The sequence below is a fragment of the Saimiri boliviensis genome, chromosome 13 (genome assembly GCF_048565385.1).
Source record: "Saimiri boliviensis isolate mSaiBol1 chromosome 13, mSaiBol1.pri, whole genome shotgun sequence".
Lineage (NCBI taxonomy): Eukaryota > Metazoa > Chordata > Mammalia > Primates > Cebidae > Saimiri > Saimiri boliviensis.
Genome location: NC_133461.1, coordinates 54,130,126 through 54,142,428, shown reverse-complemented (window position 1 = coordinate 54,142,428; position 12,303 = coordinate 54,130,126). Strand labels below are relative to the sequence as shown.

At 42.6% G+C, this 12,303-nt stretch overlaps 1 protein-coding gene across 12 annotated transcripts in view; it reads right to left on the bottom strand.

Annotated features, from left to right (window-relative positions):
* Positions 1 to 12,303, bottom strand: part of TMEM241 (transmembrane protein 241) — a 156,109-nt gene that overhangs the window by 132,350 nt on the left and 11,456 nt on the right. For 11 of the 12 annotated variants that reach the window (XR_012513144.1, XR_012513149.1, XR_012513150.1 and 8 more), the window contains one exon: positions 11,388 to 11,465. The exons of the other annotated variant lie outside the window; for it this stretch is intronic. Coding sequence is in view for 4 of the 11 variants with exons in the window: in XM_074383681.1 (XP_074239782.1) it covers positions 11,388 to 11,465 (78 nt within the window). In the remaining 7 variants the exon portion in view is untranslated. The remainder of the gene's footprint in view (positions 1 to 11,387; positions 11,466 to 12,303) is intronic. 12 annotated transcript variants of the gene reach the window in all.

Here is a 12,303-nt window from a genome sequence, read left to right as displayed (position 1 = left end):
TGCTAACAGATGTCCAGCCAGATGAAACAGGTCACAATGTTCTTTTAGAACCACTTTTTGAAAATACAGAAAGCCTTTAGCAAAGGACTTCAGCATTTCCTGGAAAAATTGCTTCAATGTTCTGCAGTAGCTTGGCAACGGCAGTAACTGCCATGTATTGATGAGCTTATGGCTGTACAACAGTGTTATCTGTCCCAAGACGGAAGGTTCCAAGATTATCATCCAAGATTATCAACCAAACACCTAGGCAGTAGAATGACTCCATAAGGTCGCTATGTAGGGCCAATACTGGCAGGCACAGCAGACATGGCTTCTTGGCAATAGAAGAAATGTGTTCGCTGGGTGTGGTGACTCATGCCTATAATCCCAGAACTTTGAGAGGCTGAAGTGGGTGGATCAGCTGAGGTCAGGAGTTTGAGACCAGCCTGACCAACATGATGAAACCCCATATCTACTAAAAATACCAAAAAAAAATTAGCTGGGCATGGTGGTGGGCACCTGTAATTCCAGCTACTTGGGAGGCTGAGGCAGGAGAATTGCTTGAATCTGGGAGGCAGAGGTGCAGTGAACAGAGATTGAGTCATTGCACTCCAGCCTGGGTGACAAGAGTGAAACTTGGTCTCAAAAAAAGAAAGAAAGAAAGAAAGAAAAAGAAATGTGCTGCCAGGTTCTGAGGCTCATTTGAGAGAGAATCGGGGCCTCCCTGAGCTCCAGGTTAGAAGGGCAATCTAAATGAGTTCTTCGTGGCCTGTGCTGCTCAGTCCTAACTTTGGACCCATTCTCCAGCCCCACCTTTATAATCCCCACCCCATAGCAGCCTCTGTGACTCCAAACTGTCTTTCTGATATTTCCCTTTTTAGAATAGCCAAGCCTCTCTCATCTCTGCATTCATAGTTACTCAGTAAAGCTGGGCTTTACTTCCCTAATGACATAATCAGAAAATCAAGACCAGGAGCAAACAGCAGCCATGGCAAATACAAACCCAGCCTGGCATGCACAAAGGAACGTGGGTGCTAGATCCTTACACTGAGCGTCTGGTAACGCTCCTTTGCCAAGGGCCATGGCAGCTGGAAATCCTGAGCTGTGCCAGCGGTTGTTAACCACGAGATCCACCAGAAACCCAGATATGGGTATCTTTGACAAAAAGTTTAATAGAGCTATGGTGGCTGTGAATATACCTACAGGAGACAGAGGTGAAAACACTTCTATGAAGTTTAGCTAGGCGCTGAAAAGAAGATGTGATCATGGATATTCCGAGACAGGTAGAACGTAGCAGGACACTGCCAAGTCCAAGGGGCAAGTGTCTAGTGGGTCTCAAACTTCTACAGTCAAAGGACCACTTCTTCCAGGGAAGCAATCTTGAGAATCTTTGGCCAGCTCTAATAATAATTACCTGCCCTTCAATACATCCATTAAAAGGCTGGGCACAGTGGCTCATGCCCATAATCCAAGCACTTTGGGAGGCTGAGAGGGGAGGACTGCTTGAGGTCAGGAGTTAGAGACCAGCCTGGGCAAAATTACAAAACCCCCACCTCTACAGAAAATTAAACAATTAGCTGGGCATGGCAGTGCACACCTGTAGTCCCAGTCACTTGGGAAGCTGAGGCAGGAGGATAGCTTGAGCACAGAAGTTCAAGTCTGCAGTGAGCTAAGATTGAGCCACTGCACTCCAGCCTCGGCAACATAGCAAAACCTTGCCTCAAAAAAAAGATAAAAATACGGAGAATTCTATCAACAGATAAATGGATAAACAAAATGTAATACATACATATGGATACTGCTCAGCCTTCATAAGGAATGAAATTCTGATTCATGCTACAACACGCAGGAAACTTGAAAACATTAATGCTAAGTAAACTAAGCCAGACACCAAAGAACAAATATTATACAATTCCATTTATACAAGGTACCCAGAATAGGCAAATTCATAGACAAAGAAAGTAGAACAGGAGTTACTAGGAGCAAGCGGGAGGGGAGAATGGGAAGGTATTGTTTAATGGGTACAGAGTTTCTGTTTGGAACGATGAAAAGTTCTGGACACGCATAGTTATGATGATTGTACAACACTGAGAATATTATCAATGCCAATGAATTGTATGCTTAAAATGCTTAAAATGGTAAATCTTATGTTACACATATTTTATTAATAACAATAAAATTTTAATGTGAAAAATGGCATTGCTTTTCAAAAAATAGGAGTAAGGTAATTTTTAAAAGACAACTATTAATAAGTAAATAATTTACATCTGAAATTACGTAACAATTAGAATCAGCAAGGAAGACCCATGCTAATCTGTATCAGTGGCCTTTAGGCCACAATGTGACAGCCACGTCCCTCATTCTGGCCCAAGCTCCTGCTGTTCAGAAGCAATGAAGGAATACGTTTACCCATTTGGAGCCAGTGTCCTTCGTTATTTAACTACTGCAGCCATCCCGGGCCTTGTAAATTCTGTATCCTTATTTGTTTGAATGAAGCCCAGTTCTTATAACTATCCACCATAACAACACAGTATTTAGTAAGATTTGTGCTTAATATAATATATAAAATCCCAAAAGAATCTTTATTTCATCTGACTAAGGATACTATAGCATGAAAATGCAAAATTGTGACTTAATGAACTTCTCCTTTGGATTAGTTAAGCATATTGTATGGAATATTCTTTATGAATATGGATTATGTCATGACATGGTCAGGTACACTGATGTACACCTATGTTCCCAGGATCTCTCCTTCATAAAACTTCTTTTTTTTTTTTTTTTTTTATATATTTTTTTTTTATTGCATTTTAGGTTTTGGGGTACATGTGATGAACATGCAAGATTGTTGCATAGGTACACACATGGCAGTGTGCTTTGCTGCCTTCCGTCCCCTCACCTGTATCTGTCATTTCTCCCCATGCTATCTCTTCCCACCTCCCCACCCCCCCGCCCCTCCCCCATTTCCCCCCAACAGACCCCAGTGTGTAGTGCTCCCCTCCCTGTGTCCATGTGTTCTCATTGTTCAACACCCGCCTATGAGCGAGAATATACGGTGTTTGATTTTCTGCTCTTGTGTCAGTTTGCTGAGAATGATGGTTTCCAGGTTCATCCATGTCCCTATAAAGGACGTGAACTCATCGTTTTTGATGGCTGCGTAATATTCCATGGTGTATATGTACCACATTTTCCCTATCCAGTCTATCATCGTTGGGCATTTGGGTTGGTTCCAGGTCTTTGCTATTGTAAACAGTGCTGCAATGAACATTCGTGTGCACGTGTCCTTGTAGTAGAATGATTTATAATCCTTTGGATATATACCCAGTAATGGGATTGCTGGGTCAAATGGGATTTCTATTTTTAGGTCCTTGAGGAATCGCCACACTGTCTTCCACAATGGTTGAATTAATTTACATTCCCACCAACAGTGTAAAAGTGTTCCTATTTCTCCACATCCTCTCCAGCATCTGTTGTTTCCCGATTTTTTAATGATCGCCATTCTAACTGGTGTGAGATGGTATCTCAATGTGGTTTTGATTTGCATTTCTCTGATGACCAGTGATGATGAGCATTTTTTCATATGTTTGTTGGCCCCCTGTATGTCTTCTTTTGTAAAGTATCTGTTCATATCCTTTGCCCATTTTTGAATGGGCTTGTTTGTTTTTTTCTTGTAGATCTGCTTTAGTTCTTTGTAAATTCTGGATATCAGCCCCTTGTCAGATGGGTAGACTGCAAAAATTTTTTCCCATTCTGTTGGTTGCCGATTCACTCTACTGACTGTTTCTTTTGCCGTGCAGAAGCTGTGGAGTTTGATTAGGTCCCATTTGTCTATTTTGGCTTTTGTTGCCATTGCTTTTGGCGTTTTGGTCATGAAGTCCTTGCCTACACCTATGTCCTGAATGGTTTTGCCTAGATTTTCTTCTAAGGTTTTTATGGTATTAGGTCTGATGTTTAAGTCTTTAATCCATCTGGAGTTAATTTTAGTGTAAGGTGTCAGGAAGGGGTCCTGTTTCTGCTTTCTGCACATGGCTAGCCAGTTTTCCCAACACCATTTATTAAACAGGGAGTCCTTTCCCCATTGCTTGTTTTTGTCAGGTTTGTCGAAGATCAGATGGTTGTGGGTATGTTGTATTTCCTGTGAGGCCTCTGTTCTGTTCCATTGGTCTATATCTCTGTTTTGGTACCAGTACCATGCTGTTTTGATTACTGTAGCCTTGTAGTATAGTTTGAAGTCCGGTAGTGTGATGCCTCCCGCTTTGTTCTTTTTGCTTAGAATTGACTTGGCTATGCGGGCTCTCTTTTGGTTCCATATGAAGTTTAAGGTGTTTTTTTCCAGTTCTGTGAAGAAGGTCATTGGTATCTTGATGGGAATAGCATTGAATCTGTAAATTACTTTGGGCAGTATGGCCATTTTCACGATGTTGATTCTTCCTAACCATGAACATGGAATGTTTCTCCATCTGTTTGTATCCTCTCTTATTTCATTGAGCAATGGCTTGTAGTTCTCCTTGAAGAGGTCCTTTACGTTCCTTGTTAGTTGTATTCCTAGGTACTTTATTCTCTTTGTAGCAATTGTGAATGGCAGTTCGTTCTTGATTTGGCTCTCTTGAAGTCTATTACTGGTGTATAGGAATGCTTGTGATTTTTGCACGTTGATTTTGTATCCTGAGACTTTGCTGAAGTTGTTTATCAGTTTCAGGAGATTTTGGGCTGAGATGATGGGGTCTTCCAGATATACAATCATGTCATCTGCAAATAGAGACAATTTGATTTCCTCCTTTCCAATTTGGATACCCTTTATTTCTTTTTCTTGCCTGATTGCTCTGGCTAGAACTTCCAGTACTATATTGAATAGGAGTGGTGAGAGAGGGCATCCTTGTCTAGTGCCAGATTTCAAAGGGAATGCTTCCAGTTTTTGCCCATTCAGTATGATATTGGCTGTTGGTTTGTCGTAAATAGCTTTTATTGTTTTGAGATACGTTCCGTCAATACCTAGTTTATTGAGGGTTTTTAGCATAAAGGGTTGTTGAATTTTGTCAAAAGCCTTCTCTGCATCAATCGAGATAATCATGTGGTTTTTGTCTTTGGTTCTGTTTATGTGGTGAATTACGTTTATGGACTTGCGTATGTTGAACCAGCCTTGCATCCCCGGGATGAATCCTACTTGATCATGGTGGATGAGCTTTTTGATATGCTGTTGCAATCGGTTTGCCAGTATTTTATTGAAGATTTTTGCATCTATGTTCATCATGGATATTGGCCTGAAATTTTCTTTTCTTGTTGAGTCTCTGCCGGGTTTTGGTATCAGGATGATGTTTGTCTCGTAAAATGATTTGGGAAGGATTCCCTCTTTTTGGATTGTCTGGAATAGTTTCAGAAGGAATGGTATCAGCTCCTCCTTGTATGTCTGGTAGAATTCAGCTGTGAACCCATCTGGACCTGGGCTTTTTTTGGGTGGCAGGCTCTTTATTGCTGCCTCGACTTCAGACCATGTTATTGGTCTATTCAGGGTTTCGGCTTCTTCCAGGTTTAGGCTTGGGAGGATGCAGGTGTCCAGGAATTTATCCATTTCTTCCAGGTTTACTAGTTTATGTGCATAGAGTTGTTTGTAATAATCTCTGATGATGGTTTGGATTTCTGTGGAATCTGTGGTGATATCCCCTTTATCGTTTTTTATTGCATCAATTTGGTTATTCTCTCTTTTCTTTTTTATTAATCTGGCTAGTGGTCTGTCTATTTTGTTGACCTTTTCAAAAAACCAGCTCCTGGATTTATTGATTTTTTGAAGAGTTTTTTGTGTCTCTATTTCCTTCAGTTCTGCTCTGATCTTAGTTATTTCCTGTCTTCTGCTAGGTTTTGAGTTTTTTTGATCTTGCTCCTCTAGCTCTTTCAATTTTGATGATAGGGTGTCAATTTTCGATCTCTCCTTTCTTCTCATGTGGGCACTCATTGCTATATATTTTCCTCTAGAGACTGCTTTAAATGTGTCCCAGAGATTCTGGTATGTTGTGTCTTCGTTCTCATTGGTTTCGAAGAACATCTTTATTTCTGCCTTCATTTCATTGTTTATCCAGTCAACATTCAAGAGCAAGTTGTTCAGTTTCCATGAAGCTGTGCGGTTCTGAGTTAGTTTCTGCATTCTGAGTTCTAACTCGATTGCACTGTGGTCTGAGAGACTGTTTGTTATGATTTCTGTTCTTTTGCATTTGCTGAGGAGTGATTTATTGCCAATTATGTGGTCAATTTTAGAGTAGGTGTGATGTGGTGCTGAGAAGAATGTATATTCTGTGGATTTGGGGTGGAGAGTTCTGTAAATGTCTATTAGGTTTGCTCGTTCCAGGTCTGTGTTCAGGTCCTGGATATCCTTGTTGTTTTTCTGTCTGGTTGATCTGTCTAATATTGACAATGGGGTGTTAAAGTCTCCCACTATTATTGTGTGGGAGTCTAAGTCTCTTTGTAAGTCATTAAGAACTTGCCTTATGTATCTGGGTGCTCCTGTATTGGGTGCATATATATTTAGGATCGTTAGCTCTTCTTGTTGCAGTGATCCTTTTACCATTATGTAATGTCCTTCTTTGTCTCTTTTGATCTTTGTTGCTTTAAAGTCTATTTTATCAGAGATGAGAATTGCAACTCCTGCCTTTTTTTGCTCTCCATTTGCTTGGTAGATCTTCCTCCATCCCTTTATTTTGAGCCTTTGTGTATCCTTGCATGTAAGATGGGTTTCCTGGATACAGCACACTGATGGGTTTTGGCTTTTTATCCAATTTGCCAGTCTGTGTCTTTTGATTGGGGCATTTAGTCCATTGACATTTAGGGATAGTATTGTTATGTGTGAATTTGATGCTGTCATTTTGATGCTACCTGGCTGTTTTGTTGGTTAGTTGATGCAGATTCTTGATTGTGTTGCTGCTTTTTTACCATTTGGTGTGTTTTTGGAGTGGCTGGTACTGGTTGTTCCTTTATATGTGTAGAGCCTCTTTCAGGAGTTCTTGTAGAGCAGGTTTGGTGGTGATGAAATCTCTGAGTGCTTGCTTGTTCACAAAGGATTTTATTTTTCCTTCACTTATGAAGCTGAGTTTGGCTGGATAGGAGATTCTGGGTTGAAAGTTCTTTTCTTTAAGGATGTTGAATATTGGCCCCCAGTCTCTTCTGGCTTGTAGGGTTTCTGCTGAGAGATCTGCTGTGAGTCTAATGGGCTTCCCTTTGTGGGTAACCCGACCTTTCTCTCTGGCTGCCCTTAGAATTTTCTCTTTCATTTCAACCCTGGTGAATCTGACGATTATGTGCCTTGGGGTTGCTCTTCTTGAGGAATATCTCTGTGGTGTTCTCTGTATTTCCTGGATTTGAATATTGGTCTGCCTTGCTAGGTTGGGGAAGTTTTCCTGGATAATATCCTGAAGAGTATTTTCCAGCTTGGATTCATTCTCTTCATCACATTCAGGTACACCTATCAGACATAGATTAGGTCTTTTCACATAGTCCCACATTTCTTGAAGATTTTGTTCATTCCTTTTTGCGCTTTTTTCTCTGTTCTTGCCTTCTCTTTTTATTTCATTGAGTTGGTCTTCGACCTCTGATATCCTTTCTTCTGCTTGGTCAATTCGGCTGTTGAAGCTTGTGCATGCTTCACGAAGTTCTCGTGTTGCGTTTTTCAGCTCCATCAATTCACTTATTCTCCTCTCTATGCTGTCCATTCTCGTCAGCAGTTCGTCCAATCTTTTTTCAAGGTTCCTATTTTCTTTGCGATGGGTTAGAACATGTTCTTTTAGCTCATTGTAGTTTCTTACTACCCATCTTCTGAAGTCTGATTCTGTCATTTCATCACCCTCCTTCTCCATCCGGTCTGGTTCCCTTGCTGGTGAGGAGTTGTGATCACTTTTAGGAGGAGAGGTGTTCTGGTTTCGGGAGTTTTCATCCTTTTTACGCTGGTTTCTACCCATTTTTGTGGGTTTATCCACCTGTTGTCTGTCTCTGTCCCAGGGAGTTGGAGCTTTATGAGTTTCCGTTGCACTACTGCCTTTTTTGATTTTTTTTTTTTTTTCAGGTCGGACCCGCCCAGCTAGCAGCAAGCCTAGCCTCTGCCTGCCCGCAGGGGCTTTGCTGAGCTGCTGTGGGCTCCGCCCAGCTGCCCTGAGCTCTTCCCTGTAGTCCTTTTTATATGGGCGTAGTTAGAACTGTCTGGGCAATGGTGGCCCCGCCTCTGTTATGGCGGACTCTCTCTGTTGTGGCAGGTTGCCTCGGCAACGGCGGGTTGCCTCGGCAACGGCAGCCTGCCTCCGTAGCGGTGGAGAGTCTCAGTAATGGCGGAAGCCCCTCCCCCACGGAGCCGGACCGTCCCGGTTCAGCTGTGCTTGGTTTGAAGGGCTCAACCCAGAGGGTTTCCAATTACTGTTTTTGTTTTCGTTGTTGTTGGGGGTGGAGGGGTGGGACCAACCGAGCCTGATCACCTGGCTCCCTGACTCAGTCTTTTCTTTTAAGTTGAACGACCCCGCGTTCTGGTCGCTTGTTGAAAAGGCGCTGGGATCTCCCGTGCTGCGACTCACGGAGTCGGCTCGAACCGCGGCGCCGGCTCCTGGCGGATTCCTTGCCTAGGAATCCCCTGGCCTGACTCACTATTTCAGATGAATGGGCTATTCTGCCGTCTCAAGGCTCTGCTCGCCAGCCAAGAGGGCTCCCAGACCAGTGGCTTTTTTACGGAGAACGGCAGCAACAGGGAGTGGTCACAGCAGCCGCGCGGGCGGAATCAGCCCCGCGGGGGCCAAAACAGCCGCACCGGCTGGGACTGCGACGCTGGCGACCCCTCTGCCTGGGTATCTCCTGGTCTGTGGGCAATAAGAGTTCGTCTGGAAATGCGGCGTCCACTCACCCTCTGCACTTTCACTGGGAGCTGAAGTCCTGAGCTGCTCTTAGGCGGCCATCTTGAAAGTCGGATCCTCCATAAAACTTCTTAATACTAGTTTTTTGCTCTCCAGTTTTAAATTTTCAGGAGAAGCCTAAACTTTTTCTTTTTTTTTTTTCTTTGAGACAGGGTCTCACTCTGCCACCCCAGCTGGAGTGCAGTGGCACAATCTCAACTCACTCCAACCTCTGCCTCCCTGGCTCAAGCTATTTTCCTGCCTCAGCCTTCCAAGTAGCTAGAACTACAGATGTCACCACCACGCTGAGCTCTTTTTTGCATTTTTAGTAGAGATGGGGTGTCACCACATTGGCCAGGCCAGTCACCTCAAGTGATCTTCCTGCCCCGGTCTCCCAAGGTGCTGAGATTACAGGTGTGAGCCATCTCACCTGGTCGAGAAACCAAAATTATTAATATTTACGCTAAACATGTTCTCATATCTTCTCCAGAGTGCCAAACAAAGGGGTGACTTAACAATTTAGCAGTTAATCTGATTCATGGAGAAACTGGGCAGAGTAATTTACAAGGTAAATGACTTGGCCTGATCATTCAGCGGGGATGTTTCCTTTATTCATATAAACCTTAACTTAGTTTTCTTTTCACTTTGTGTATCATTTCAGGATTAAAAAGATGTTCTCAAAGAATCAGGAGAATATCTAAGTGAGGAAGGAGTAGATAAACAATTCAGGTTATAGTTTTGGCTAAATAATGTCATGGTCTTTGATTTTTTTTTTTTTTTTTTTTTTTTTTTTTTTTTTTTTTGAGATGAAGTTTCGCTCTTATCACCCAGACTAGAGTGCAATGGCGTGATCTCAGCTCACTGCAACCTCTGCCTCCTGAGTTCAAGCAGTTCTCTTGCCTCAGCCTCCCAAGTAGCTGGGATTACAGGCATGCACCACCGTGCCCAGCTGATTTGGCATTTTTAGTAGAGTTAGGGTTTCACAATGTCGGTCAGGCTGGTCTCCAACTCCTGACCTCAAGTGATCCACCTGTTTCAGCCTCCCAGAGTGCTGGGAAAACAGAAGCGAGCCACTGTGCCCGGCCAAAATTTCTCTTAAATGTATTTCAAAGGCTGTTTTAATAGAATCATAACAACTAATGTAATGTGTGATCTGGATTGGACTCCAAACTAGAATTTTAGAGTGGAGGGGTAGAAAGGATACTACTGTGATAACTGGCAAAATATGGTCTTTAAATGAGACAATAAATAGTATTGTATCAATGTTAATATCTCCCTGATTTTGATAATTTTATTGCAGTCATGTAAGAGAATGTCCTTGCTCTTAGGAAATACACCCTAAAGAATTCCAGTGTAAAGAAAAGAGACATTTCCTGTCAAATCTACAGCTTATTTTCAATAAGTTCAGGAAAAAAAGTTTATATATTTATGTCTACATATTACACATATACATGTATATACATGCACAGTACATCAAGAGAAAATGATAAGAAAAGCATGGTAAAATAATAAGGGGATTTGAGTAATGGGTAGGGGAGTTCACTGTATTATTCTAACTTGTCTATAGGTAGGAATTTTTTTGAGGCACGGTCTCCTGCTGTGGCTCAGGCTGGAGTGCTGTGGTGCAATCACAGCAAACTGCAGCCTTGACCTCCCAGGCTCAGGTGATCCTCCCACCTCAGTCTCCCAAGTAGCAGGGAACACAGGCACATACAACCACACCTGGCTAATATTTTTCTTCTTATTTTTGTAGAGGTGGGGTCTCCCTAAGTTGTTCAGGCTGGTCTCAAACCCTTGGGCTCAAGTGATCCTCCCACCTTAGTTTTCCAAAGTGCTGGGATTACAGGCATGAATCACCATGCCCAGCCAGAAAAAATTTTAAAATAAGAAATTTACTTCAAAAATTATTTAAGCTAATGTAATTTCATTCATCATATCCTATAATCAAAACAAAGCAATGTTAATTTGACATTATAAAATATATATCTCAATTAACTTCTTTCCCCACACTACATCAATGTATCAGTTAATCTTAATACTATACTAGTGGCATTATTACTTAGGAAAATACTATTTAAATTTTATCTGATAATAAAATCACTGACTCTCAAGGTTAGAAGGAATTAAGATATCAAACACCTCAAATAAGCCTCTGTGTTGGCTGGGCACAGTGGCTCATGCCTGTAATTCTAGCACTTTGGGAGGTCGAGGCAGGTGGATCACTCGAGGTCAGGAGTTCGAGACCAGCCTAGCTAACATCGTAAAACCCCATCTCTACTAAAAATATAAAAATTAGCCTGCCATGGTGGCAAGCAGCTGTAATTCCAGCTACTTGGGAGGCTGAGGCACAACAATTGCTTGAATCCAGGAGGTTGAGGTTGCAGTGAGCTGAGATTGTGTCACTGCACTACAACCTGGGAGACAGGGCAAGACTCTGTCTCTTAAATAAGTAAATAAATAAACTTCTGTGTTTCCAGTGTAACACCACATGGAATTATATCGAAAGCAAGCAGAGTGTGAATCATGCAAGAGTCCAGCACAGAGAGGTTATACCTTGAACTGCTGTTGATCTCTACCCAGCCCAGCTTCCAGAACACATGAAGCAAAAGTCCACCCATGAGGGTCTGCCACCTGGAAAGGACAAGAGGTTATGTGAATTTCACAGAGTGCCATGATTGGTCTCCAACACCACCCAGCCCGGTCAAACCTGCCGACTGACACAAAGAGACACATTCAACTCTGTTTACCACTCTTTTATCCCACTCTCTCCCAATTATCCCATTTCTCAGAACTTTCCTTCTCAATCTCTATTCTCTACAGTCCAGCTGCCCAGTAAGTACTGACGTGAACATTCTTCTCCTCTTATTCTAGACTTTTCCCAAACAGCCTCAGTCATAGCCACTGCTTCTCCCACTGTCTCTTCATTGATGAGTCCCGAATCCCCGTTCTCACTTGGTTACCGCCACAGTGATCTCCCACGAGCTCTCAATAATGATGATTATTGCTATTATTCATAGATTTGGAGGTATACGTGCATGTTTGTTACATGAATATAGTGAGTAATGGTGAGGTTTGGGGTTCCAGTGGCCACCAACTGAATAGTGTACATTGTGCCAACAGGTACCTTTTCAACCCTCAGCCCGTTCCTCTCCTCCCTCCCAAGCTCCCAATGATAACATGCCTAAATCATCACCCGGAACCTCTCCCTCAAATCGTCCTCCCTATCCCTAATCAGCCAAACTAAAAACCTAGGTGGCATCCCAGCTCACCTCTTCGGCCTTCACCTCCCTCGTCTAAGCACAATATCCTATTGATTTTATTTATATCCATAACAGCACTCAAATCTGAAGCCTTCCCTGCCAACCCTCCTGCCTCTGTCTCAATTCAGGCTCTCATCACCTCATGCCTGGCTCACAGCATTAGTCCGTTAACTGGTCCCTGTCTCTCCAAGGTGGCCCTTCATCCATTC